Genomic DNA, 27,148 nt, shown 5'->3' with positions numbered 1-27,148 from the left:
TCTGGAAGGAATTTTTTTTTTTTTATTGAGGAAGAGTTTACATATCTAAGTTTAAGTATTCACCTACTTTTTGCTGCCTCCTGTTAACAGGCATAATGGAAATATTGCACTGAGCATATGCATGGAAAACACAGCTAAGAAAGCGAGGAATATGGTAAATACATTTCATACAACCTTAAAAAAATTCAAACAATCATACAACAAATTCTGAAGCACTTCTGTGATCTGCAGTCTCAAGATGATGTTCACTGTTCTGAGGTGTTTACAAATTGACACTTTTTTTCTTTTATTTTTGTAGAAAGATTTTGTATTGGTTAATAAAACCACAGCCTTAAAATCGTTGGCTTTCGGTTACAGAGGTAACAGAGAGGTATCATCTGAACTCACATCAGAGCTTTTGAAAAAAAATGGCAGCAGTACAAGCATGTGCCTCCTCCAGTGTCCAAAACTCTTTGTGGCTCTGCCATGGCCAAGGAATAGAGCAGTGCAGCTCAGCAAAGCAGCCAGTCCCCTGGAATACTTGGAGACACTCTGGCATCCATCCTCTTGTTTACTGATACAATGCTCTGCTAAATATAAAACAAAGCAGGAGAATCTCAGCTAACCAAGAGAAGTCCCACACAAGTCTTGTCAATGTTGGCTACACCTGGGAATTCATTAAGGAAAGAGGAAAACAGAATTATCTGACCAACCCATAAAGTAAATTGATAGAAATGCTGCTCTGAAGGTGGGGGAGAGAGAAGTTTCCATAACAGTACAAACAATGTGTTAGAAAGGATTTGCTCAGGGATGGTGTAGGTCAGATTGAAAGACACAAACCACTGCACTTCCAACCTGGTTTCCACAAGAGTCTGCGCTGAGAAAAGGTTTATTTACATCAATTTTCAACTGCTTGTGGAAAAGCCACCCCGGATGTTTCAAACATCACTGTTCCTTCAGTTCACTGTGGGTCCACGTCAGAAACACCTTGAATAAACACTGGAGCACAAGGGACACAGAGCAGCCTGTGCCCAGTATGAAAATTATGAGCAGTGGAAGAGCAGCTTTTGCACACTTCAACATTTTATATTGCTCAGGCACTGAGGATCAATGACCTTCAGCACAGGAATTTTCCACCCGAGGTTTTGGCCAGAGCCACATGGGAAAAACTGGGCTACATTTTATCCTTTCACTTCATTAGAATTTGAATTTATTTACATAAAAAGTAAGACAGGAGAAAGTTCTTGTATATTAACCCAAAGATGGGCACCTTCACCTTGTAGTAAGGATGCCTTAGGCAAGGCAGCCGCATTTACTTCAGGAGCATGTACAAAATTCAGTGTCCTGGTATCAAACAGAAACAATAATGTCAGATCATACAATGCCAGTACATTCCAGTGGGCCTTTGACTATCAGGTAAAAAAAAAAAAAAGAGTCAAAGAGCTAAAAAAAAAAAAAATCCAAAACTTTTCACCACTTTAGTTCTGTTTAGAATGCTACACAATGAATAAATTACATCTTTCTGGGATAGTGTTGCTTTTGCTCCTCCATCTGAAAGAAATTCCAAGCTAATTAATTAGAGCAAGAAATTACATTGAGCAGGATAAGGTTTTAAATGAAAGAAATGACTTAGAAACACCAATCAAAGATAATTTGATTATGATTAGCTGTGCTGAAGTCTAAGTCATTAAAATTGATGAAGGATGTTTTTACACTGGTCTAGTCTATGTAATCCATTACCTACGCTATGCTCTGTACTTCAAGTCTAACAAACGGTATCTCATAATTCAATACTGAAGACTAAAATACTTCCAATGCACCACTTGCTTTCCTACACCAACGTGTTTCCAATTAAAAACCAAAACAAACCAAAAAAAAAGAAAAAAGAAATCAGTAGCAAGTAGATTTGTGAAATTCTTCACTGGGAGAACTTTAGCTCACATGAAACACCACCCCGAGTTTTACCTGCCCACCTCCTACACTGTCATGTTTAGATATGGCTGCTGCTTTATTCTGAACAGTCTTTGTCCCACAAAAGTTACGCCCACGGTTGGTAAGGAGTCATTCCCTGTGCTTTCTGACAACTGAGGCCTGCCCAAAGGTGCAGGTTCTCTTGCTGTGCTCTCAGCTGAAGTGGCGGGCGAGACGAGCAGACCTATAATCGACACGCAGCTGAACGAAGGAGTGAAGGATGTTCTTGTCCAGATTAGCAAGTTGTTCTCCTGAGCAAACTTGCTTTAAGTTATCAGGGGCTACAACCAGAAGATTGCAAAGTGCATGCAAGGTATCAAAGAGCTGTAACACCAGAGCAATCTGTGGGCAAGAGAAAAGAAAGAAAAAACAGATATAAATTATTAGAGTTGCCTGAAGTCTTGTAACAGCTTGTCCACCTAGATCTTCAAAATACTCCCTCCTGACAGAGGATTCACATCCATCATCTTCTCCTCGTGTCTTACCTTGAAGTCTTTGGCACACTTCCTGTACTCAGCCACATCACAAATAGCCAACATGCCCCCCATGCAGCTGTAGGAGTATTGCTGGAGGTGTTCGTAGATGAGTCGATGGAAACGAACTCCAAGCTCCATCAAAACTGTGTCCACGTTCTTGCCATCCATGGAATTTCTGATCTTCTCCACCTGCTTTCTAACATAGCCACAGACCTTAACACAAGCCTAAATTTAAAACAAAATAAGAATGATTAGGTAACTTACTTTCTAGGAATCTGTTCTTCTCAAAGTGGTTTCCGTATCATAAGCCAAACATCAGCCACTAACCTTTAAACTCTCACAGCACAGCACTGAAATTAGTCATTCTCCAATTAACAATTTTCCAACAGTTTTTTATTTGCCACGTAAAGATGCAAAAATGTGAGTAGGAAGATGGATGCAAGACAATATCCAATTAAGTTATAGTTCAGAGCAGTTCAGAATAGAACAGTTTCATTTTGACTTTTAATTCAAACAATGATCAACCAAGGGGTGGGTGGGGAGGGGGAAGTGACTAAAAACTTTGTCAGTTGTAGTTATAAATTCAAATCAACAACCATACAGGCATCTTCACCATTCCCACATAGTAAAAGGCTCCACATCCTACTGTTCCACTTCTCCCATTCCCATCTGGGAGTGCTCTCACTTCTTCCCAGTGAGTTTGTTCTCTACTCCTCCCTGCATTGTTCCCTAACAAGAGCCCGATGTGAGGCAGCCCTACAGCTCCTCAGAAACCCCCAGGCTGGGATTCAGACAGATTTGGTGGCCCAGACAGCATTGTGCAGCAAAGAATGTTCATGCAGTACCTGTGATGCTTTGTCATGTTCCTGCCACTCTGAGGGGAAAAACCACCCAGCAACCAGAGAGTACCTGATAATTGATTTTCTGAAACTGATAGCTCAAAGCTAATTATCAGCTAAAAGCCTTGTTCCAAATCTGGGCCTCTTGGGACGGGAAAGAATGTGCCACTTCCTCCAGCACCTACTGATTTGTGTCTGACACTGGAGACAAAACTGCTCATGTTCATTTTCAGCTTGAGAAAATAGCCCACGAGAGAGTTTGGAGGTGCTTGGTGCAGAATGGAAGCAAATTTAGCACGTGCACATGTTGTCTGAAGCATGTTTGGCAGGGAACATCCTCTACCTGATGACACTCCTGAGCTGAGACTTCAGTTACTTACATTAGTATATTGAATCAAAACATTGTTTTCATCTTCTGGTTTAAAATCTGTCTTCTTCTGCTCTGCAGCCAAGATGTGCTTCATCTGTCCAATCATGCAATTCAGTGTCCTTTAAAGTTACAAACACGGGTTGGGTTTGGGAGGGAACATTTTCATTTCCTTGATTTTTATATTTACACAAACTAACACGACTCTGTACAGAAGTCAGCAGCATAAAGCAATGAGGAAAAAGCCCAGCACCTAATACTTGAGTAATTTACAGAAGATACAACAAATGCTTTTAGTGTGTCAAAGGAAATATTTCATTTAACAAACATGCACAAATACACATTCTTTTCTAGAGTTGCAATGTAATTCTATAGAGAAGATATGCTTGGTTTTTAGTGAGCAGCTGGAAAAAGAAGCATCAGCCCAAAAATCCCTAAAAACTCTTCCCTCCAAGTTCAGTGTCTTGGAGCACAGCACACAGCACACTGGCCAGCTGCTTTTAAAGGGGACACATTAATTGGAAGGTAATCCATTCAAATCCAGCTCTTCAGAGAAATTGGAGAGGATCCTTCAATGCAGAGGGAATCAGAAAGCTGAAGGAAGCATTCCAAAGGGTTTAGGAGAATTAGATCACATTGCATATTAGTCAGAAGCATCAGAACACACTTGGAAAGTGAAGGAGGGGTGAGGGGGAAGGAAAAACCTCTTCCTTTGCCAGAGCTTGGTATTTCTCTTGTTCTCACAAATCTAATGGAGTTTTACAGTGTCATTTATTTCTCCCTTATAGGATTTATCTGTTCAGAACATTATCTAAGGTCAAGGCCCTGGTTTCCTTTAAGTCCAAAGCAAAGGTCAAACAGCAAAGCAGCTGAGAAAGGCTGCAAACCTCTCCCAGTGCCTACCTTGGCCAGGAATATCCCTCTGGTTTCCACCCCCCCCCCTCCCCTTTCCTTCATCTCCCTCACCCTTCCAACTTCCCTGAAGAAAACAGTCAAGGCCATTACAGGCATTGAAGGATTCAAGCCGGAGTGGGGTGGAGGGGACGCAAATATATGTATCCAAAGAGGGAACAAACTCCTTTTTTTTCCTATGCACAGAGCTCAGACCTGCATTTCAGGTGCACTTCATCCAACAATCCACACAGAAATTTAAGGAAATTATATCTTTCATTCTCCTCAGTTTCCATTTGCAATAAATACTCCCAGAAGGCTGTTTACACAAAACACATGCTGAAAGAAAACTGGCTGAACTAATTGTGTTTGGCTAATAAATCACTTTTAGAGGTAGATTCAATTGCTGTGAATGGCACTCAAGAAGCTGCACTTGGACTTTTCCAGATTGGATAACGCTGAAAAAGCACCAATGTTCAGAAAAATTGCTTTATATTTTAAACTCAATTCCTTTAAGCAAGACAATCCATTCTCAACACCACCAGTGGCACCACAAAGCAGCATGAAAGAGGCACACAGACACATGTAATGTTCATCTCAAAATTAATCTCTTTTGTATGGCTGAAACACTAATTTTTTTGAATTCTCCATCCACAAACCTTTGAACATACTGTTTTCCAACTTCTTCTCGCAAGTCTTGCTATCGCTTTTAAAAGATTAATTATTTTATACACAAACTATCTTAATGCTGATGACCAGCCTGTATCTGTCTAGATCTAAGCTCATGGCCTCAGTGCCTGAAATATTTCAAACTTTGTGTTTAAATCTCTAAGGTCATTTGCAGCAGGAGCAGCTAAAAATCTCAATTGCCACTTACACATCCCCTGTTTCCACCTTTCTTTCTGCACTTCCAGAAAATAATACACCAAATCAAAAGTAGGGCATCACACAACAGCTCCATTTCCTAACATTAAGCTTGTTAGTTTATTATTTGCCTCTGCTGCAAAACAGCTGTGATTTTAATTTACAATTTTTATAGCTATCCCCTCATTTATATTCTGAGAAATAGAAAAAAGATTAAACGAGTCACAACCTCAAAGCAAGTCAATGTCAGAATCAAAATTATTCCAGGTCTACAGACTTCTATGACTGGGTCTAATCCATAGCACTGCACAGATTCCAGCAAATCATCTAACCTATTTTTGTCAAACTTTGCTCCTAATGGAAATCCTGTAAGTGTTTAACCTATTTCAATCATCATTGCTCCCCCTTTTATAAGTAGAAAAAAAGAGTTTGAGACAATAAGGTAAAACTGAACTATTGCACTCTTTCAACATAACCATCTTTAAACATCCTTCCAGAAGTATTCATGGGTCAGAAATGTGCCACGGAAAAGATGACCCTCTAACCATATAAAATCTGAATTCCCTATGCACAATAATGCATGTTTATCATTTTTAAAAAATATTAAAATATCAATTTTGCATTCAGGAATATTTCATGCTTAAAAGGACAGTTAACATGCATCACAAAGGAGTTTTACACAAATTAAGAATGAAGAGAAAGTTTAAATCTCTACTTGCCTATCAATGCCCATATCCAGCTTCACTTCCATTTGTTCTATGATATCCTTTTTCTTCTGAAGGCATTCAGATAATTTAGGAGAGGAACTGCAACAGTGTAAAAGGTTGGATGTGTGACAGTGTTAAAATACCAGGACAAATTTCTCTGCTGGGTTTGCTGCTTACAACAGGATTCAGTGAAGTTTTCCCATCCCATCAGAAAGGACCCCAAGGCACAGCCACAAACCCCCTTTAGTCCCACCTGGAATGCAGCAGTGATGTCTCCAAGGAAAAATTGCCTCTCCTACCTATCAATACTCTTGGAGCTCACTCTCCTTCATTAGTTTTCAAAGGAACCAATTTAATTTCCCTTCTTCCCCCTCCCATTATGGCATTTTATCTTCCACAATATCAAGTTGATCTACTCTGAGCATAAACTCTGCTTAACAGAGATGAGGAGTGAAAAAAATTGCTTTCTTTACCAAAAAAAACCACCACTCACATTGGAAATATTAATCAAAACAGAGGTACCTGATTAATGGCATCAGATGATCATTGAACTGCTTGTCAAATAAATGGAAAATCGTATTGGCCTGGTGGACAACATCCAAGAAATACAGATTTGCATTCTTTGAATCAGAAGAGGGAATGCCTAAAGCAAAGGAGGTTTCATTAGGATTGTACAGATATGCAGTTCTTATAATTAGCATGATGACTTTTTAAATATGCAGAATTTTTCCATGAATGCTTAAATCACAGGCTTAAGAGTTTTGAAAATTTACAGTGGTGCCATATATAGGGTACTTCTCACAGCTATATTGGGTAACAGGCACAGAGAAATATCTCACTGTTAAAATTTCTAAAAGCACAACAGGACAGTCAATTTAAAACCTCCTTCAGAATGGGAGTTTAATTTTGTCATGTAAAAATGACAGGTTCTCACTGTCAAGATATTAATTTCTTTAAAAAAGCAGTTTTCTTATTTACTGCCACTCTAAAAAGCACAAACATAGAAACAAGCACAGAATTCTTATGAAAATTAAGACACTAAGCCTTAATATAAAAATATTCTCTTGTTATGGCACAGAGAACAATTAAAAGAGGCAGAGAGTGCTGATGTCCCAATTCCTGTGATAAAAATGTTTTTGAAGACAGCAGCCTGTTCCCATCTGAGCACCAACTTCCCAAATGAAAGTTACACTTCAGAAGACATTAAATGTTGACTCCAAAACACATAAAATTTCAGTTAACCAACACACTGTGAACAAGGCCAATCAATAAGGCACGGCAAGGACCTGCAAAGATCCTCTGCACAAAAAGGCCAAGGAGATGAAATGAGAATTCTGTACTCACCAGCAAGGCCTGTTTCTAATGCATAATCGATGTGTTCAGTGCATAAGAACTCTACAAGCATAGAAAAAATTCTGAAAGCATTCTTGGGTAAGTCAGAGGGATCAGAGAGCTTCAAAGAAAAAGGAAAAAATTATCCTAAAGGTCAGTTCTACATAGATTTGAAAGTTTATTTGATATGGCGCAGGGGATAAGCTTAAAATGTAACAAGTATTCCAGAATAATTGGAATTTTATTTTAAGTGAAAAGTATCCATATAGAGAATTATAGAAACAGCCTTCAGTATCAATAAACCCTTCAGCATTTACAAGTAAAGCTAAGCTGCCACAGATGCTACAAGAAGCAAATCTCTAAAGTTTCTAACAATAATAATAAAGGAAGATATTAATTAATAGTCCTTAAAACACAGGTTTTCAGATGTAATCTTAGGAATTACCTAAACCACTGGATGCTGGGAATATGCATACAGAAGAAATTACTTTATTCATTCCTTATATTTTTATTCTTTTAATAAAGAATAAAGGCCACAGGCCAGAGTGAGAGCCAGGACAGTGGGTTAAGCTGGACCTCCAGTTTCTGTCCTTTTATCACTGCAGCAAAACTAATGCAGCTGATGCTCAGCTCCATTTGGGCCAGTTCAGCTGGAGCCAATGGAGCAGGAACACTTCTATGAGGTGAGGCAATGCCCACAATTCCACACAGCACCTGTGCTTTGATGAGCTGGGAGCAACGTGGGATTTGGGACAGCAACCTGTCAGTAAATCCCCTTTCTAAAGGAAAACGTGGCAGGGCTTTTGTACATAAAAGATACAGCTTTGGTTTTTAAGGAATTACTTTTATGAGTAAGAAAGATTACTACTGCAATTCAAGTTAATTTACACAACAACGCTCACAGATATTTCTGCTGTTTTTGCCCCCCAAAAACCACAAAACTCCCAACAACAGACATTTACAAACACTGAAATGTTTCAATATATGGTTACATTCAGAACTAACAACTTATTTTTCCTGAAGCAGTCACAGTTGGTGCAGTGTATCTGCACACATCTGCTATGTGACATTAATATCACAATTAAATAGCCAGGGATATGTGTACCTTCTCTTCTGCAAAGTGAGTTCCCTTGTCCACAAACCCCTCAGTTCTAAAACCCTAATTCTAAAAATCTCCTTATATGCCAAGATCCATCAGGGTTTCCACCCCAATACAATTATTCTTAGACCAAATATGAATAAATCTGATCCCAACAGGAAGGCAGGGAAAAAAAAGGTTGTGCACACGTGGAAAAAATTAGTTTATATCATAAATTTAACAACTGTTTCTAGCAACTGGGATATTGAGAAAATTAATGATCCACCTGTTTGTCTTACAGGCAGTGGTTTCACCTCTAGGAAGGAGGTGATCCCAGGGTGTGCAGGTAACACTGCTGTGTCTGTATCCTGTTCTATCTTTGGCCCTGCTAGGTTTATAAAATACTAAAACTTCTAAATGTCTGAAATGTTAAGTTTTTCTGCCCTCAGCTCATTTGGAATGTTAGAGGAATTAAAACTTGTTAGAAATCAGTGTGTTTAGCTAATAAAAAAAAAAAAATCACTAGCATTTAAGATTGCAATTGAATTTCAAGGGCTTTCATTTACCCCAAGTGCCAGACAAATATGACTGGCAGGCAGTAAAAGCAGCAATTTAATCAGAAGTAAAATACTTTTTTTTGTTGTTAGACTAAAGCATTTAAAGAACACTAGAGGGTAAACAATGTTAAAGACTATTTTTCTCATTAGTGATCATTCACCAAGGCAAGAAGAAATGACACTTGACACAGGGAAAACAAGTGTTGAACTGTTCACTGTATTTTTAAAGCAGGAAAAGAAAACCACATTAAAGGCTTCTCAGGTCTTGGGTGTAATTCAGTAAGAAAAGCAATGTAGGCAGTAGGTTTAACCATCCTCATTTCTTCCAAAAAAAGGTATTAAAATAGTATTAAACCCCACAAAATACAACTAAATACACATGTAAGAGCAAACCCTGCTCCACTATGACCCTGTTCCAGTGGAAAAAAACCCCAAAAGATAATTTATTTAGCAACGTCCTCCCTTATTCTTATTCCTCAATCCAAAATTTAACCCCGAGTTAGAATTTCACACGCAAAACGAAGATCACGGGAAGCAAACTCACCCTGTGACATCTTTCAAAAGCTTGTTTGGTTTCTTGCAAAAGGTTAACCACCACTTCTTGTGACAGGAAAGTTTCCCCATGTGTGTCAATGCTTGGCCCCAAGGGTAGGTTTGTACGTTGCCTCAATCTCTCTTTGAGGTCTTGGATACTGGAACAGAAACATTCCCAAAGAAGAATTCACTGGATGGAAATTTCGCTGCTGAAATTCCTCAACAATTTAGGACATTTTAGTTGTTAACTTAAAAAAAAAAAACAACAAACCAGGACCCAAGACACGGTTTAGGATATGCAAGCATTAAGACAAGTCTTGCAAGCTTTAAAAAACATTGCCAGTAAATGCAAAACTACCACCTCTGATTCCATCATCAGCTGTGTTCTACCAGGGCTCATTCACACGTGGGACCAGCTACTCCCCTTTGTGGGATAAGAGTAATTTCAGTGGAATCCTGTGGCACTTATGCTCCATGGACAAAGTTTAGCCTCCACACGCTGTCACACTGCACTTTCAAAGCACTAATGAGAGCTTTCCATCTCATCCACACCCACAAATCCTCTCATCCTCAGCAGTCCTTTATGTAGCCAAGCATGCTCCGACACATTTCCATGCATAAAACAACCCAGAAAGTTACTCACTATGGTAAATTTAATTTTCCCCAAGAAAATTAAATTTTCATTTTTTTTTTTAATTACTTTGCTGCTGCTTTTTCCACATCACTTCTCACTCCTGACACACTGAGCTCTTTGTAAGGCGCAGTAGCCTCATCACCTCTGCTTCACACAAGTTTAAATCATTCCTATCCCATTTCTCACTACTCCTTTCTTAGTTCCTCTACCCTGAGGATAATGAAGTCTTGTTTTACCTTTCTCTAAGTCCATTGCATCTTCTGGGCTCACTAAGAGCTTTCTCACTGACATTGCTATGGTCTTTTCCCCTTCCTAGGTCTTGGGAGGGGAACCACAAGACCTGGGCAGGTGAAAAAAAATGTATGCTTTTAGATACACACATATACATGCTTTAGGTACCTTAGTTTTGCTTCAGTCCTTTTGTGGATCTGGATCCTAAGTTGAAACATAGGTTGAACTGGTATTTTTCACTTCCCATATGTATAAATACCATGCATCACCTTTCACATGTAACACACTTTTCAGCAGAACATAAAGTGAAAGCAAATTATAGAAAGTTGTAGGTCTTTTGCAGTTCATCACTGTACATCTGACAGGGCAAATAGGACATTTCTCCCCTCACCACCTCCCTTCCATCTTAAAATCATGGAACTTCCCAGAAGGAACTTACCCTCCAGTGCCAATGGACCTCTTCTGGTGGTTTTTGGAATCATAATAGCGCTGCAGAATCATTGCACTCCTGCTTTTCAAATAACCAATTTCCACCTCAATGTAATTCTCCAAGTAGGAAATGAAAATGGATTTGATAAGCTTAGACAAGAAAGTCTGCTTATCAGTACCCAGGTTGAATTCCATCAATTTGCTTGACAGATTAGTGGTTCTTCATGCAAAAGAAACAAAGAAGGGGAGAGGGGAAAAAAAAGGTTGAGTTTGGATGAATTACAGCACTGTATGTTTGTAAAGTACACAGCACAACAGAACCCTGCAAGGCTTGGAGCCGTTCTACATTTAAGGAAAGAATTTCCCATAATTCAGGTTTAACTACACACAGCACAACTCCCATCAAGTCGCCAGTGAGATGGGTAGGACTGGCTTTTGCCCAGTTTTAAAACGACCCTCAGAGATCACTGCACTCAGTACTTCCCATTAAAAATAATAATGGCAATTTTAAGTTTTCTTTAGGAAAGCCACCACTGCAGAAGTTAATGGCCATATCATTTTTTTTCAATTTTTATGAGATGTTTCCACTTCTGGCTCCTCTTTCAACATCTTGAGAATCAATCCATCTATTACAAGAGAATATCTACAACAATAATTTCGTCACTGATATATAAATACCTTGTATACAGATCATAGAGATTCTTTAGATACTGTTCTGCATCTGATTTCCTGTGTTCTTCTAGCTGGTCCTTTACATAACCCTGTGGAATTTGGTACATCTGTTAGAAGATCAACTGACAACCACAGGTTCTTAGATTATTAACCACTTCTTCCTAGATTATATACAATTTCCTGCAAAATTTATGTCTTACTTTAGGTAATTCATCTATCCTTTGTTTTTAAATCTCTAATTTACACATCCAGCATTATCTACAGAGAAAGTTGAACGCATCTTTTAGAAGAAAAGTATTTAATAATAAAGGCAGTAATGTGTGAAGCAGAGACAAAAGGCAGATGGCTTTGAAAATATGCTTGACCAACTAACACCAAATCCCCTCGTTTTAAGAATCAAAAGCATGAGAGGCCTCAGGGCATCTCTGCAGTTGACAGTAAGCAAAGGAGATGGTTCTATATTTGCTTATCATAATACAGACACAAAGCAGATACAAGCTTAGAGTCTTCTTGTCATTGACTATTTGGACAAAAGTATTATTTACCATAACATACTAAGCCCAAACTGACACAGAAAGTTGGGGCTGAAACACAAGCTCGATCTCTGCACCGTAAGAAAGACGTCTACAGGGAAATTGCTTTTTGCAAGGGATGTCATGTTGTTGACTTTAAGCACTTAAGTGAGTGTATTTGCAGGATGGAAAACTTAACATTTTCAATTATTCTAGATTTTCACATAAATATTGCATTAGCTGCAAGACAGTATTCACAACATAAGTTATTTTCACTTATTCAGTGAACACACGTGACACCCAATCCCAAGAATGAACAAATTAAAGATGCTTATTAAACTTCTTTTCCTGACATATTCTTGGTAGGGGGCATAGAAAAGAAATCAAATACACATATGACATCTCATGAATTACCCAACAATATTCCCTAATAATTTTACATATTGAATTTGAGTATTTTCAGTCACCCTGTATCCAGAGCACAAGCAGCTTTATTTAATATAGGCTTGATTATCTGTCTGAGTTGTTACAGAGCAATGAATATGATTCTGCAAGGTTACAAATATTGTAAATTCTCATTAGTTGCTGTTACTGGATAAAATATTTTTTTATTAAAAGTTTCCTCGATGAACTTCAACATGTTAGAATGTGAAATACCTGAAGTTTAACTTCAAAGATATTTTGAATGAGTTTGGCTAGCACAGTCTCTGGATTGCTAAAGATTTCTCCAACTTGCTTATTCACTCTCTGGCAGAGAATGGCTGCATCTTCAAAGACATCATTCCTCAGGAATGCTCCCTAGGGATTTAAAAGCACATTTCACAACAGATTTACAACCACCTATAGGACTAAATAAATCAGCACCCAAAGAGATATATGTAAAACAAACTCCATTACCTCTTGACACTGTTTTATGTACACATCAACACAGTGGGAATAGCCCTGTGGAAGGAGAAAAACAACTCAGTGTTAAAGCAGTGCAGAATGAAATCAAGCAAATAAAACACCTGTGAAAGTTATTGCAAAAAAAAGTTGAGATTCATTCAAAGTGTAGACTTTTCCAAACTCATTTTTGTCACGGATCTAACAAACCTTCACTGACCACCAGTCTACAGGAATATACACAAGTTTCAACATTCTTTCTCAAACATAGAAGTTCACAAACATGCAGGAAAAGATTAGCTTAGAATGTTCTCCACTGATGTTGCCTCCAATCCCCCATCATTTGCCCCCCTTTATTCTCTTTCATCTGATTTCAGATGGAACATCTGGGTATTTTTGAAGTTATACAAGTCATCTGAGATGGTGGTGGTTCCCATGCAAGATGTTCACTTGAAACAGGCACTTGTTGTACCACGGGTTGTTTTATTCATGTACTCAAATTAAACCCCTCAGTTTTTACCTTAAAGTGAAGCAAAACTGCTGCTACTTCTCTCATCCTGGAGATTTCTCCTCTCCGCTGTGCACTGGTAAACTCTTGAATTAACTGGCACTCTAAATCGTGGTATTTACCTGGAGAGAAAAGGGGATAACAACAAAAATCCATCAGGCACTGACAAAAACTGTAATACTGACAGTATTGCTTACTTCTCTAATCATCTTTAACAATTCAAATATAGGAATATGGATTGAACTGCATAGATAACTTACTTGCTATCTTCGATTTTACTTCAGAAAACCTGTTAACAACAAAAAAAATAGCATGATTAAACTCAAATCCACATCACAAGAGGAATCACAGGCATCCCAGAACATGAATAAGAGGCACTCTACTTAAAAATGAAAACATGTAACACAAAGACGACAGAAAAGTTCCCCGCTTTATACCCCTAAAAACCTACAAGCATCTAATTCAAATCTAGCATTAAGTCAGCAAAGCAAAATTATCCCATTAAAAGTCTGTTAAGCAGTTTAGGATGTGTATGTAAAGATGATCCTACAACATGAGCATGTGAACACAAATTTGAGAATAGAGGAGAGGGAAATAAGCACACAATCCAGCTCAGCAGCTGCATGAATCACTAAGCACAGCACCAAAGGGGAGACAAGGGAAGCATCGGGAAACTGCAGCTATGTGAAGATTTAGTTTCTTAAAAAGATGTGCAGATAGATTTTTACCTGTCAAAAGGCAGTTCCTGTGCAATCAAATGCAGTTTCTGAATAATATCAGCTGCCTCTTTAATCTGTTGAGAGGAAAGCATGACAGAATTATTAAAGAAGGTCTGATTGGGGGCTATTCCTTTCCTACCCCCCCGTCCAATTTCATACCCATAGTTCCTATTTCTAAAGCTGGTTGAGTTGACATACCCATGGAAGAGATCAACCCCTTCAAGCTCCTCCTGTATGTACTTTTAAGATGCTTAAGGTATTTTTCTTTAACACAAAGTTATATAGGTCAAAACATGGTGAAAAGTCTTGCTGCATGTTCCCACTGGGCAGGTCTGTGGGGGTGTATGAGCTACCTGGACAAACATCCCTTCACTGCACTAGGCCAACAGAGCTTGAAGACCAAAAGATTCCTCAGGGCTGATTAGATCACACCTGGGTAGAGCAGTCTCATGGAAATCTGTACCCCTCCATTTGGGAATAAAATATATAACCGTAACACAGAGCTGTGACATCAAACTTCAACAGTAATTGGGATTGAAAGTCTTACTGACTCACACCCAACCAGAAGAGACCTCTGTTGAACTCAGAAGGGAAATGGCTCGTCAACCCTGTCAAGGAAAGCACTGGGAAATGCTTTAAAACTGATGAAATTGGCTGTATCTAAAAAAGCCATGACCTTGCTCAACACACAGAGAGGAGGAAGGGGAAAAAGGGGATCAAAGCAGAGCATTCTCCCAAGGAAGGAGAAACAGAGGCTGCATTAGAAATTATAAACTCTGAGGTCCAAAGCAAAAACCAAGATGAAAGTCAGTTAATTACATAGCTACAAATTAAGAATAGCTGTATAAACACAAAGGTTAACAAATAAAGATAACACAGCATGCAAATTCGTGCTCTGTCCTTGGTAGCAAAACCTTTTATCATTTATTCTTCCACCATGGATCAGCATGGGAAGTGCATCTAAGTAGTGCTTAGTGACTTCAGCTCCATTGGCCTGAATAAAATGACAGAAAACACCAATCTGAAAATGTGGGGGACGCAGCTGGTTGCAGCTGAACCTCAGTGGATTTAAGCACAGTGTTGGCTGGGCCAAACCGGACACAGCTCTGGGATGGTTTTACAGGCTTTACTGAGCTGTCCTGGGGATTAGAAGGCTCCTCAAAGGGGCTGGTGAATAAAGGTCTGTGTATTGGGGGTACTGACTGACAGTGGCTGAACGTGAGCCAGAGTGTGCCCAGGAGGGCAAGAAGGACAATGGCACCTGACCTGGATCAGCAACAGCGAGGCAGCAGGACCAGGGCAGTGACTGTCCCCCTGTGCTGGGCACTGGTGAGGCCTCACCTGGAATTCTGGGGTCAGTTTTGGGTCCCTCATGACAAGACACTGAGGGGCTGGAGTGTGTCCAGAGAAGGCAATGGAGCTGGGGAAGGGTCTGGAGCACAAGTGCGATGAGGAGAAGCTGAGGGAGCTGGGGGGGCTCAGCCTGGAGAAAAGGAGGCTCAGGGGGGACCCTCTTGGTCTCTCCAACTCCCTGACAGGAGGGTGGATCCAGGTGGGGGTCGGGCTCTGCTCCCTGGGAACAAGTGACAGGATGAGAGGAAATGGCCTCAGGTTGTGCCAGAGGAGGTTTCGATTGGATATTAGGAATCATTTCTTCACAGAAGGGGTTGTCCATCCCTGGCACAGCTGCCCAGGGCAGTGGTGGAGTCCCCATCCCTGGAGGGATTTAAAAGCCGTGTGGATGTGGCACTTGGGGACATGGGTTAGTGGTGGGCTTGGCAGTGCTGGGGGAATGGTTAGACTTGAGGATCTTAGAGGGCTTTTGCAGCCTGAATTATTCTGTGATTAAAACCTTTATAAGCTGACACAATGGAGAACATGGAGAATATGCAGTTTATCTTGTTCCTCCTGTTAGTGATGATCCAGGGAGCTGAAGTGAGAGGAAAGGAAGCAACCAAATCCTATTCTCCCAGCACTCAGAGCGGGCTGGATTAAAACTTTGCAAGAATAGAACCAGACACACAGGTAAGAATGGAGAGCACAGGCATCACACGAGGTTGGTTGTTCAGCAAAAATAGGGGCACTCAAAGTATATCCACTCTGATTATTAAGAGCAGCTTATGTTTTGAACTGTCAGCTCACAATAGCCTCTTAAGTCAAAAGCAGCCACGCTCCTCAAATAAATCCAATGAAAGAGCAGTTATTTCTATTGGCTTACAGCAACCCTAATACCCAACAGTTGTGATCAATACTGATGTCAGTAAATAGTCTATATATCAGCAGTTATTCACCAATGCTATAAAATATAAAAAAAACAAAAACCAAAACACTCAAACAAAAAAAAAACAAACCCACAGACACAACATTTTCTTTGTCTCCTCTTCACACAACAGCTGTTAAACTTATATTTTATTGAATTCAGGGCCTTTTCTTAAGCACAACAGAAGCCATGACAAATCAATCCTCTGTGGTTTCTGCTTAAATCCGGACATATTCAATTTTTAATTGAATCAGGCTTCTGTAAACTATTAAAAACAAAATAAATATAGATTCTATAAAATAGCACTGGAACATATCTGGCAAAAAATCACCCTGGAAATCATGGAGAAATAAGAGAATTTTAACAAGGCACATTTTTATGCACAACTGAAAATGCATAATGGAATAATGTTGAGTACAGAACATAAAGAGAGAAAGGGACATACAAGAATAACAGTAAACACATTCAGCAGGACAATGTTATTGCACGATAAACAAGTGAGCTGCTAGATCATTTTGATAGTTTAATTGCATTAACTGGAGTGATTTGCTCACTTCAAGACTCTTCAGCACAGGAGAAACATTGGTCAGCTGGTACCACAAGGAAAATTGTAAGGATTCAGAGGATGAAGACACAATACATAGGACGGGACAATACAGGAGGGAAAACCTTCACAGAGGTGACAAGGTAGAAGTTAGACCAAGAGAAAGCAATATGGGAAGCAACAAATTGAGTGTAGGGGGGAAAAAAGGAATCCAGTGGACTCTAAGAACTGACACTAGTGAGGAAAATATCAATTAGGAAATAACTGCATTATAATTCATTTTGTGCCTCTCCTTTCACAGTATCTCTTCCTCTCAATGCCTCAAAGAAAAACCCACACTTGTGAGGGCTGGCACAGCACAAAAAAATCTTAACATCCTCCAAAACACCATCTAAAAGCCACATCAGTTCAAAGATAGAAGACACTGACAAAGTACAAAGGTTTTACATTTAAGAACATTTGTTACTATCTCATACTTTAGAGCTGTTTTTAGTTCAGAGGTGCATTAAGGTGTAACAGCACATGTCTAGGCAGGTTCTTTTATAAACACTACTTTATTAATAAAGTAGGAGGCAAAAAGTTACAGAATCCACTTGACTGAAATTACCTCAGTAAGCTAACTTGTATCCAGAATTTCTTGTTTGTGTTCCCACACACTTCCCCTACAGACTGGCACAAGACTTACAGCCTTTACTATATTTGTCTTCCTCCAGATTTGCTGAATATCTTGTTATTCTTCAGGGACGTATAAAGATCCATTTGTTTACAAATTTCCAGCTTTACCCTATTTAGAAACCTGATTTTTCTGATCCTCCAACAGGGTGGATTATGAAACTCTAATTTACAAATAAAATGAAAGCTGAATTCTATGAGACTCTCGAGCAGACAACACATAATTCTCTAACTTATGCTTTGTTATTTGCCACGCTGTCATTAAATCTCTTTAAAATACATGTTTTATTATTACATAGGAAAAAAAAAACCAGAAAACTTTACCTAGATCTGGAAAAGGCTGGTCAGAGAAGAACTTTCATTATGTTGAAACCTCTCTGTTTCCTTTGGAAGCCAAGGAAGTTTTTCCTGTGCTCCCTCTTGAATTAGGGCAAACTATCAACTGGTAATTACCATCTATCCACAGCCCATGAACTGAAAGTCAGGGAATACAACTGCATGAAATGATGAGTTTTTCATTTCCCTGAGAGACCTCCAGCTCAGTAGAGAGGGGGTGACTATTAACCTGTTCTCAGGTCTTCTATGAGCTGCATTTCAATCACATATTTCTTTGCTGAATGTGCAAACCAAGTTTTTGCTGTTCCCACATTATTATAATTTTTTCCTGACTACAATCCTACCGCTGCACAGAATTTAAGGAGAGAGGGAAGATTCTTCAAGACACACCTAAAAAAACTCAAAAAAACACCAAACCAACAACTCTAAAGAAAACTCCACCAAGCCAACTCTACTTAATCTGCATAGGGAAACCCAGTGCTCTTTTGTCTACAGCTGGATTCTTTTCCTTCAGTTTATTTCTATTTGCCACACCATTCAGCTTGTATTTGCTTCATGAACACACTCTTGAAGCATAAGAAAAACAAAATGCTTTAACAGTTCTTTGAAGTTTTCCTGCCTGGTTCCTCTAAATTCCAAGGGTGGAGACATAACCACAGGACTATACAAAGCCCCAAGGCATGCTGTGACAAAAAGGTATCCAAGGCCAGTGGACTGACCCAACAGAGCAAAGTTTCACAAAGAAGTTGCATTCAGAACTGTTCTGCATTACAGGATGGAACTGAGGCAAGGGGTTCAAAGGGAAAAGGCAGATATTGTGTGGACTCCAAAGTTGCCCTCCCAGCGTTCCTCAAATCTCCGATAATTTCATAAAATGAGAAATGCCAACATTGCCACATTAAGCATCGCTGAATACAAATGCTTTATCAGCAATCTGCAGCCCAGTGTTGTTCATTTACATTTCAGAACAATGCCACTTTAACAAGTCAGTCACCCAGTGGTTTGAAGTCTGACCATGGTAAGTCATGGTAGCAGCTTGTAATTAGGGCAGCACCGCTCGTTGCTTTGAACTGCTTTCATCCCGCTGACAGCTCTTACCTTTTCAGAGTTTGTAAAAACATCAGACTTCAGCTCTCCATCCAGAAACTCATTAAAGTATTTCATCAGCTTCTGAGCCTCCACAGCCCGTTGCCGTGGCGTGTTTACCCCCTCCAGTTGGTCGCCAAGGTGACAGACCTTGGTTGCTACATAGCTGATGTGCTCATCCAGCTCTTGGAAATGTTGGAAGGCAACCTGGGAGAACAGAGACATGGACACTAAACCCATGATTTCCATTTAATGTACTCCAGGAAACACTAGATTTACTCCAGTAACAGGCACTGTGAAAGCAGGTGCTGTGTCTCAGAACCACAGGCCTACTCAGAACCACTAATGAATTACACACATCCCATTGAAGTTTAGTGTCTTCCTTTAAACTGCTGTGAAGATTCACTACTTTCACCATCACTAACACTCATTAATGGAACATGCAGATAAGTCCCCCTTGACAGGAGAAACTGTTTTCCATCAAAGCCTCTTTACTCTTATCTCAAAGAGTAGCACAATGTACCAAGAAACGTTAAAGGAGCACACGATGCTTTTAAAACTTGCACAGCTTTGCACTGACTCTACTCTTCAGACTTTACCTGGTTGCTTTTCTGCAGCTCTTGCACTTTCTTGGCAAATTCCTTTGCTTCCTTCTGGCACTGCTGTTCTAGTTTCTCCACCTTCCTCTGAATCCTTTCATCCATTACCTGTAATTCTTGGATATGATTTACGAATTCTTCCAATAATCTGATTTAGAACAAAATAGAGGAAAACACTTTAGTTTGAAACACACTGTCTTCTGCAGAGAGTTTAAAACACCTTGAAGGAAAGAACTTGCCAACAAGGCTGATATAACCACAACTTAAAAAGGCTCTTTTGTTTTAAGGACCATCCCCCTGGCTGTGCAGCACTCAATGCCTACATAAAAACCGGGCCAAGGGAATGTAGGGGGATAACTAAATTCCAATCACTCAAGAACGTGGCTCAAAATCCTTCTATCCCCATCTTCCCTTAATAATTCTCATAAGGACAAAAAGAGCTCAGGCCACTAAATCCCTTCAATGGAAGGGCTACAAAGGGAAAATATTTTCTACTGTACATGTTACTGTAAAGTTGTAAATCAGCATCCTATTAATAGGCAATTAATACACAGTTTAATAATGTTGGTTTGATTGATTTCACTTCTTCCTATACCCATTTTAAGGTTTTTTCTGCCCTTTCCCATCACTTTGATTTTTCTTTCAGACTCACAGTTTACTCTCCTCAATCACAGTACACCTCAATGCATTCTTAAATTCCCACTATTATTTTCATTCCATTCTTAATGTCTCTCTCCTTCTCACTCCTGTTCTTGCCCATCCTGTCCCCTTCCTGTCACCTTTTCACTTCTACTTTTCCAAACATCCCAGTCACTGATGGTCAGGGAATGATTACTCCCAGATCCTCCAGAGCCATGAAACTCATGACAGTAACCGAAAACATCTGAACCATTAGAGAACTCCACTGTCCAGCTTTAATGTCCAAGCAGAAGAGGAGAGGAAATGGGAATTCCTTCCAGGGAGCTATTTCTGGACTACTCAGGAACCTGCATTTTCACAAACACTGTTCAGAAGGTGGATGTGAAGCCCTCCAACCTGTGGTGCTGCTGCAAGGCAGAATGAGCCCACTGCTCCTCTCCTGGCTTGCCAAGTACAGGCTACAGACTCGCAGCAACCAGAAAGAAAAGGTAGAATGGATTATTCCACCCTCACAGACTCCTTCCCTGCTTGCCAGAAGCCCAAGAGGAAGCACATTGCGTTAGATTCCACAGAAAACCACAAGGAACAGGTCCAAGTTTACAGAAATATATTTGAAATAAAACCTGAACGATAGTGACACACAGCACACTTTCAAACAAAACCCTAGGGAAGTGCAGAGAGTTTCTATTAATTTTAACAAACTGATTCAACCTGGGGTTTGTTTTTTAAACAGATATTGTGCCAACTCATCACTTATTCAGCCACAGTACTCAGTATAGTGAGAGAGGAAGGAATGCTCAAGCAGAAGAGGCAGCTGCTGGTCAGGTTTCTCAAAATATAAATAAAGACTCCAACACACTTACAACCAAACAAAAGCAGCATCTTCTAAAAACAGAACAGAAAACATTTTACGAAAAGATCTGGGGTTTTTTATATTAATTTTGGCTCCCTTCCCAATACTAGAACATGCCACAAGAAAAATATTAACTGCTGCAGAATTCTCCTACTTTTCCTGAAAAACATGAAGGTGTATCACAAAAGTTAACACAGGCAAACCAGCAGAAATGTAGAGGATCTGTTAAAATGAACTGGTCCTGCTACAAATTATCCACTACCCTAAAGTAGATCCTAGGAAAAAGTGTGGAGAAAGAGCTCCAGGAAGCAATGTTGTGTCTTTCCAGGCTTCTTCCTGCTTAAATCCCATGTAAAGCTCTGCACAGGATACAGGCCCCAGACTGAATGTCGAGGGTTCAGCACCTTGCTAGAAATCCAACAATATCCTTCCTCTTCTTGTGTGCCTCCAGAGAGCCAGACTGCTCCAGGAGGAATGTCTTTGGCCATGCTAATAAAGTGTTTTCTATTTGCTTTTGAACAGCAACAGCTGGTCTATGAAGTTGGCTATTCCTAAATTTCTGTAGCTCAGGTTACTGCAAACCATCTCAATCTGGAATAGGATCTCGTGGATGAGAAGTCCCCAAGGCACAGCTACTGCAGTTGGTGATCTCCCAATCTATAATCATGTGGAAAATGAGAACACTTTAGTTGTGTCTCTAAAAATATCACAAATATTGGTACAAAAGCTAAAAAGTAGCACTATTTGAAAGGTACTCTTTCAAGCAAAAGAAGATCCAGGTAGATCCAGAAGTCAGAATAGCTTATCATGGGATCACATCCCTAGAGCTGCCTTTCTTCTCACCCTACCTGTTTGTGCTGTTTGTTTGCACCAGGACTGCCAACTATGGGGTCTTAAGACAAGGCAGCTCAGGGAGCTGAAGTAAGAAACTCATTAAATTAACTAGCACAGCAGTGAAGCCTCATGTTATGCTTTAATCCAGCAACTCCAGTGCTTTGGAACATTTGTGTCTGACAAGGACAAACAACACCAAGTTTCCTTCATTTAAAAGGTCTAAATCGGAAAGTGATTTTCCCTATTCTTGTCACTGAGTAATTAGTTCTGAATAATTAACTCATGGTCACAAATTTTAGCAATTCTCCCAGATGAAAACCTCCTTGGACACACAGGAACACCACATACAGGCTTTTTGTTACATGTGGAATGAAACAGTACAATCAGAGACACATTGACCATTATGCAGTTTGGTTTTACCTTTTCGGATCAAAAGCTTCTCCACCTCTGGAACCTCCTCCAGGTGTTCTCCATGCCAGGCGTTCAATGTATTCATCTGCCACAAAAGGCTCCTGGCCACAGAATAAAAACCTCCTTACAATGGGCCACAGCAGGTTCTTCCTTAAGCAGCTGCTCACACATCATTTTGAAAGTGTTTAAAAGCCTTATTACAATCAAGAGGAAGCACAGTGCTGACAATTACCCCCATCACCTCTTAGCTTTACATATTTAATTTGAAGAACACCGTTCTTAATATGGTGACTTTGAACATCTAGTCTAGATTTTAGGATTTGCTGCAGGTCTGTGAGTTGGCTCTAAAGGACCTTATTTCCAGCTGAGCCTGTGCCTTGTCCTGACAGAGTGTCCGCCCCGTGCAGCAGCTCCGCTGGTTTGGGATGTTACATCACCAGCCATCAGCTGCACAGCAGAACAGGCAGGAGAATTCATCTGTCTGAAGAAATTATGTGGAAAAATAAGGGTTTGTTGTTTTTGTTTTTTTTTTTTTTTAAGTGGTTCAACCCTCTGGTGCAGGTCAGAGGCAACAACATGGCATCACACCCAGAGCTGGCCAAGGCACTGCCCCGTGGCAAAACCAGCACCAGATGCCACCGGACATTGTGCAACATCGAACTGCAGCTGCAGGAACCAAGTAGATAAAAAGGGAAAAACAAATCACACAAACACATGAGGGACTTGACCTTCCCAAGAAGGAAAAACAGGGGGTATGAGGGATGCTAAAAGCTCAAGGTTATGCAAGTTTCTTTCATATTTGCTAGTTCTTCCCTTAAAATACCGCTCCAGGCTGAAGAGTTAAGATTATTTCTCCACTCAGCGATGTTTCCTGAAGGCAGAAACCTCATTTATAAAACCAACATCTCCTGTTTTGGCTGGCACAATACTTACACCAGCTCAAACATTTCCTCACATGGTTAATACTAAATTACTCTAAACACAGTCCAACGTTTATCCTTAAAAACCCAGTATTTATCACTTCAGCTTCACCGGTAATTTAGCAGCGTTGAGTAGGTGCTAAGCTCAGCACATCTAAAATCAGCAAGTAAATTATTCCCACAACCATCAGGATTTCATAGAAACCTTTTAAATTACACACAGCAACAGTTCTGAAAGTGTGAAACAACCCAAAACAGAGCTGGGAGTGGCTCTGGTTATTAGAGGTATTTGCCACAACTGATGGTATTTGCCATTTCTGATGATGACACATGTGACCATGCTTTTGATAAAACCTGGTCTTAAAAAATGAAAATAATAAAAAATAAACAGGTATAAAATTGGTTATGGTATCAATATGTCTGAAACTTTGTCACAAGTAATAGGGAGGGAAAAAACCCCAGCATTATAGAGTTAGTTTAATAGCTAAAACCAAGGGTTAAAAAGCACATATTGCCAGTTCAAGGTCTATTTTGTCAGAAACAAATTATGCCCCATTCAGGCAGGCCCAGCCATTAAAGAGAAAGATTAAAAGTTTTTTAAATATACTTTGCAATATACTGAATCCTGCTGGATGGGGCAGAAATTTCACCCTTTCAACAGATCACCCAGTAATTCCTCATGCACAGACTGACTCGAATAACTGTGTTTTACTGGTTAAACTGCAAAAATAACTGCTTGATGCTGCATAAAAACAATTTCCCTACAAGTCACTCATCTCTTTAACCAAATTCCTCCTTATACAAAACACGAAGCTTCCTTTACCCGAATCCTCTTCACCAAAAATCAAAATGCCATGCTTTCATACCAGTATAAATTCTCTCTTTATTCCACCTTTGCATCTAAAAGTTTGGGAGCATCTTTGCAAGTTTACTTAGAGGTGAACTGAGACATTTGATACCGTAACATTCCCTTCAGGGGAGTCCTCCAGCTTCCCAATTACCTTAGGGCTCTTTGCAGCACTTCTCCTTTACATGAAAATCACAGTCTTTCCTGCAGCTCCCTCCCTTGCATCCCAAAAACGCTGTGGCTGACCCCATATGCAGGTGTAATATTTCAAAGGGGCATAACCTGGAGAATACCTGTTTTTCAGGAACACTTGCATGGGACAGCTGTCCTTCAGTTCTTTATTCATATAAATATATCACATTTATATCATATAAATCACGTTCTGTATTTTTTAAGGAACAATAATTGCAGCGGATATTATATGAAGAATATTGATCAACAGAGAAAAAAAAAAAAAAAAGAGCTTTTTCTTCCAAATTTCCACAAAGGCTGGGCTAAAAATAATCTACTTGATTTATAAAGAATAAATGAAGTTCAACAGTGTCTTTCTAAGACATGATTTCCCAGGTTCCACTGCAGATCCAAAACTTTTAGTTCAGTTTCTATGTCGTATCTTCCACATCCATTTGCTTTTTTAAAATGTTATCTTGATAACAGGGTTACCCAGAGCAGACAGCCTAATTCCTATTTTAAGTCTCCTATCCTGTCCTGCAGAAATTGCTGAAAATCAGCTATTACAAATGTCATTTGCAAGTCCTTTGCCTGTTATCAGATGAGCCCCAACAGTCAATTTCTTCCCAGCTTTGAACTTCCCTCTGGCTCCAGATGAATTAGCGTGATCCCCTCCGTTCAGCCAATACTCCTGATTTAATAAGAGATAGGCCTCAAGTGGATGATAACCTGGTTTGGTCTGGTCTTTATAAATGAAACTATACTAACAGCCAAATTAAAAACCAGTTTAGAAGTAATAATTGTTCACTTATGCTTTAAGTGATGCGAGGGAGAACGGAGTCCACGTTGTGTCCATTTTCAGCACAGACCCTGCTACACAGTGTCACATATCCAGAATGAAAATGACTTCAAAACACACAGTCATGAAAATACGGTAATCAAATTCCACCCTCAGCACACAGGTAAAGGGTTACTCCCATAACAAGCACATTTTCATGTTCTGATGTATAAGGAAGCAACTTCAAACTAACTTAGTAGGCAACATTAAATTAGTGAACGCCAACAAAACCTCTCTTGCTGAAAGAGTAGTGAAAGCAGGAGAGACAAAAACACTGGATTTCATGTTGGAAAACATAATTTCAAGCCCAGTCTCTAGGCAAAATTCTCACCTAATTTGAAATTTAATTGCAAAATGGAGCGAATTGTTGCATGGCCCAAAGCAGATAAAACATAAGAGTTTACTTTCTGTATCCAAGTTACCCCACATCCAACATCCCACAAAGAACAGAACTGCATTGTCATTATGTTGAGAAATAAACGGGCTCCTAGAGAGATATAGAGAGGGCACAAAACCTGGCATCCAGCTACTTGGAACACAGCATTTCAGTCCTGCTATTTTTTTAAAACCACGCAAGCCAAATGATGTGAGTCATAACACTTCTGTGCCATAACTGTGATTCATAAATTCGAGTGCACACAATGCATTTACCATAAACCACAGATATAGGATCTTCCAGAGGAACAGGAAGACCTTCCCTGCAGGCTGGGCAAAGCATGTCCCAGTGATAGCCCATCAAATGAACAACTGGCTCATGAGAGACCTGGAGAGCAAATACAGGACACCTGGTGATGACACCACATCCCCACGCACGAAGGGGGGGACACACTTTTTGTTTATCACAGGTCACATCATGAGAGCTCATGGTCCAGGCCAGGAGTTGGAGTCACAGACACCCAGAATGGTTTGGGTTGGAAGGGACCTTCAAGATCATCTCATTCCACCCCCTGCCACAGGCAGGGACATTTTCCTCTATCCCAGGTTGCTCCAAGCCCCGTCCAACCCAGCCTGGGACACTTCCAGGGATGGGGCAGGCACAGCTTCTCTGGACAACCTGTGCCAGGGCCTCCCCACCGTCCCAGCCAAGAATTCCTTCCCAATATCCCATCTAATCCTGCTGTCTGTCAGTTTGAATCCATTTCCCCTCGTCCTGCCACTCCATGCTCTTGCCAAAAGTCCCTCTAGACCTTTCCAGTGGGCTCCCTTCAGGAGGGAGATGATCCTTGTAGGTCCATTCCAGCTCAGGGCATTCTGTGGTTCCACGAGAAGGATCTGACAGACTCCTGCCATTCCCGCTCCTCCGTGGCCTTGGGTGAGCAATTCCCTTTTCCGTTCCCCGGTTCCACAGAGGGAGGGCAAAGTCATTTCCTTATTTCCTTGCAGCAGGAGCCGCACTGAGACACCCCAGCGCCGGAGTCAGAGGAGCGTGTTCCTTTGGCAGAGGGAGGCAGAGGGAGCGCGGGGCCGGGCCTGGCATGGCCTGTCACCCCGGGCAGCCCGGGCAGGGAACGAGGGAGCGAAGGAGGGAACCGCAGCCCCCCGGCAGGGCCCGGGCTCCCCGCGCTCCCTCAGCCCCACACACCCACCCCCCGCTCCCTCAGGTGCCCCCGCACGCCCCGCGGGGAGAGGCCGCCGCATCCCCTCACAGCGAGCCGGCCCAGCCCGGCCGCCGCCTCCCAGCCCCGGAGCCGCCCGCACCCACCTCGAAGAGCTCGGCCGTGGTGGCCATGGCCGCGGGGAAGGGAGGCAGGGAAGCAGGGAGGGCGGCGGCCCCTCAGCGCCCCTCGGCCGCCGCCGCCGCCCCGCCGCGGCCGCCCATTGTGTCCCCCGCCCCGGCAGCAGCAGCGGCGGCCGCGGCGCCGCCTCCGCCCGCCGGAAATGGGGCTGCGCCGGGCGGGCACGGCCCGGCCGCGGCTCCTCCCCGGCCGCCATCGGCACCGTCGGCATCAGCGCCGG

General features: G+C 40.9%; 1 protein-coding gene across 2 annotated transcripts; it reads right to left on the bottom strand.

Annotated features, from left to right (window-relative positions):
* Positions 1-26,999, bottom strand: EXOC5 (exocyst complex component 5). 2 transcript variants are annotated; one of them, XM_017831771.1, is made up of 19 exons: positions 26,895-26,999; positions 22,426-22,517; positions 19,680-19,827; positions 19,093-19,287; positions 14,192-14,256; positions 13,724-13,752; positions 13,476-13,585; positions 12,971-13,015; positions 12,731-12,871; positions 11,568-11,650; positions 10,900-11,109; positions 10,629-10,664; positions 9,606-9,753; positions 7,439-7,547; positions 6,617-6,737; positions 6,107-6,193; positions 3,646-3,754; positions 2,436-2,651; positions 1-2,292 (listed from the first exon to the last, which is right to left on the bottom strand). In XM_017831771.1, the coding sequence occupies exons 1-19, from the start codon at positions 26,919-26,921 to the stop codon at positions 2,104-2,106; spliced, it is 2,160 nt and encodes a 719-aa protein (XP_017687260.1). In that variant the 5' UTR covers positions 26,922-26,999; the 3' UTR covers positions 1-2,103. The 2 variants fall into 2 exon arrangements, with proteins under 2 accessions (XP_017687260.1, XP_017687261.1); XM_017831772.1 differs by lacking the exon at positions 10,629-10,664.
* Between the last annotated feature and the right edge of the window lie 149 nt (positions 27,000-27,148).

This window comes from Lepidothrix coronata, unplaced genomic scaffold, assembly GCF_001604755.1.
Source record: "Lepidothrix coronata isolate B3197 unplaced genomic scaffold, Lepidothrix_coronata-1.0 Scaffold196, whole genome shotgun sequence".
NCBI classification, from domain to species: domain Eukaryota; kingdom Metazoa; phylum Chordata; class Aves; order Passeriformes; family Pipridae; genus Lepidothrix; species Lepidothrix coronata.
This window is presented reverse-complemented; position numbering and strand designations above follow the sequence as displayed.

Excerpts from the sequence above, each read along its gene's own strand:
- EXOC5 (XM_017831771.1), bottom strand. The coding sequence starts at position 26,921 with ATGGCCACCACGGCCGAGCTCTTCGAG. Across the intron at positions 14,257-19,092 it reads TTTTTACAAACTCTGAAAAG|ATTAAAGAGGCAGCTGATAT; the intron begins GTAAGAGCTGTC and ends TCCTCTCAACAG. Across the intron at positions 2,293-2,435 it reads AGTGTGCCAAAGACTTCAAG|ATTGCTCTGGTGTTACAGCT; the intron begins GTAAGACACGAG and ends TCTTGCCCACAG.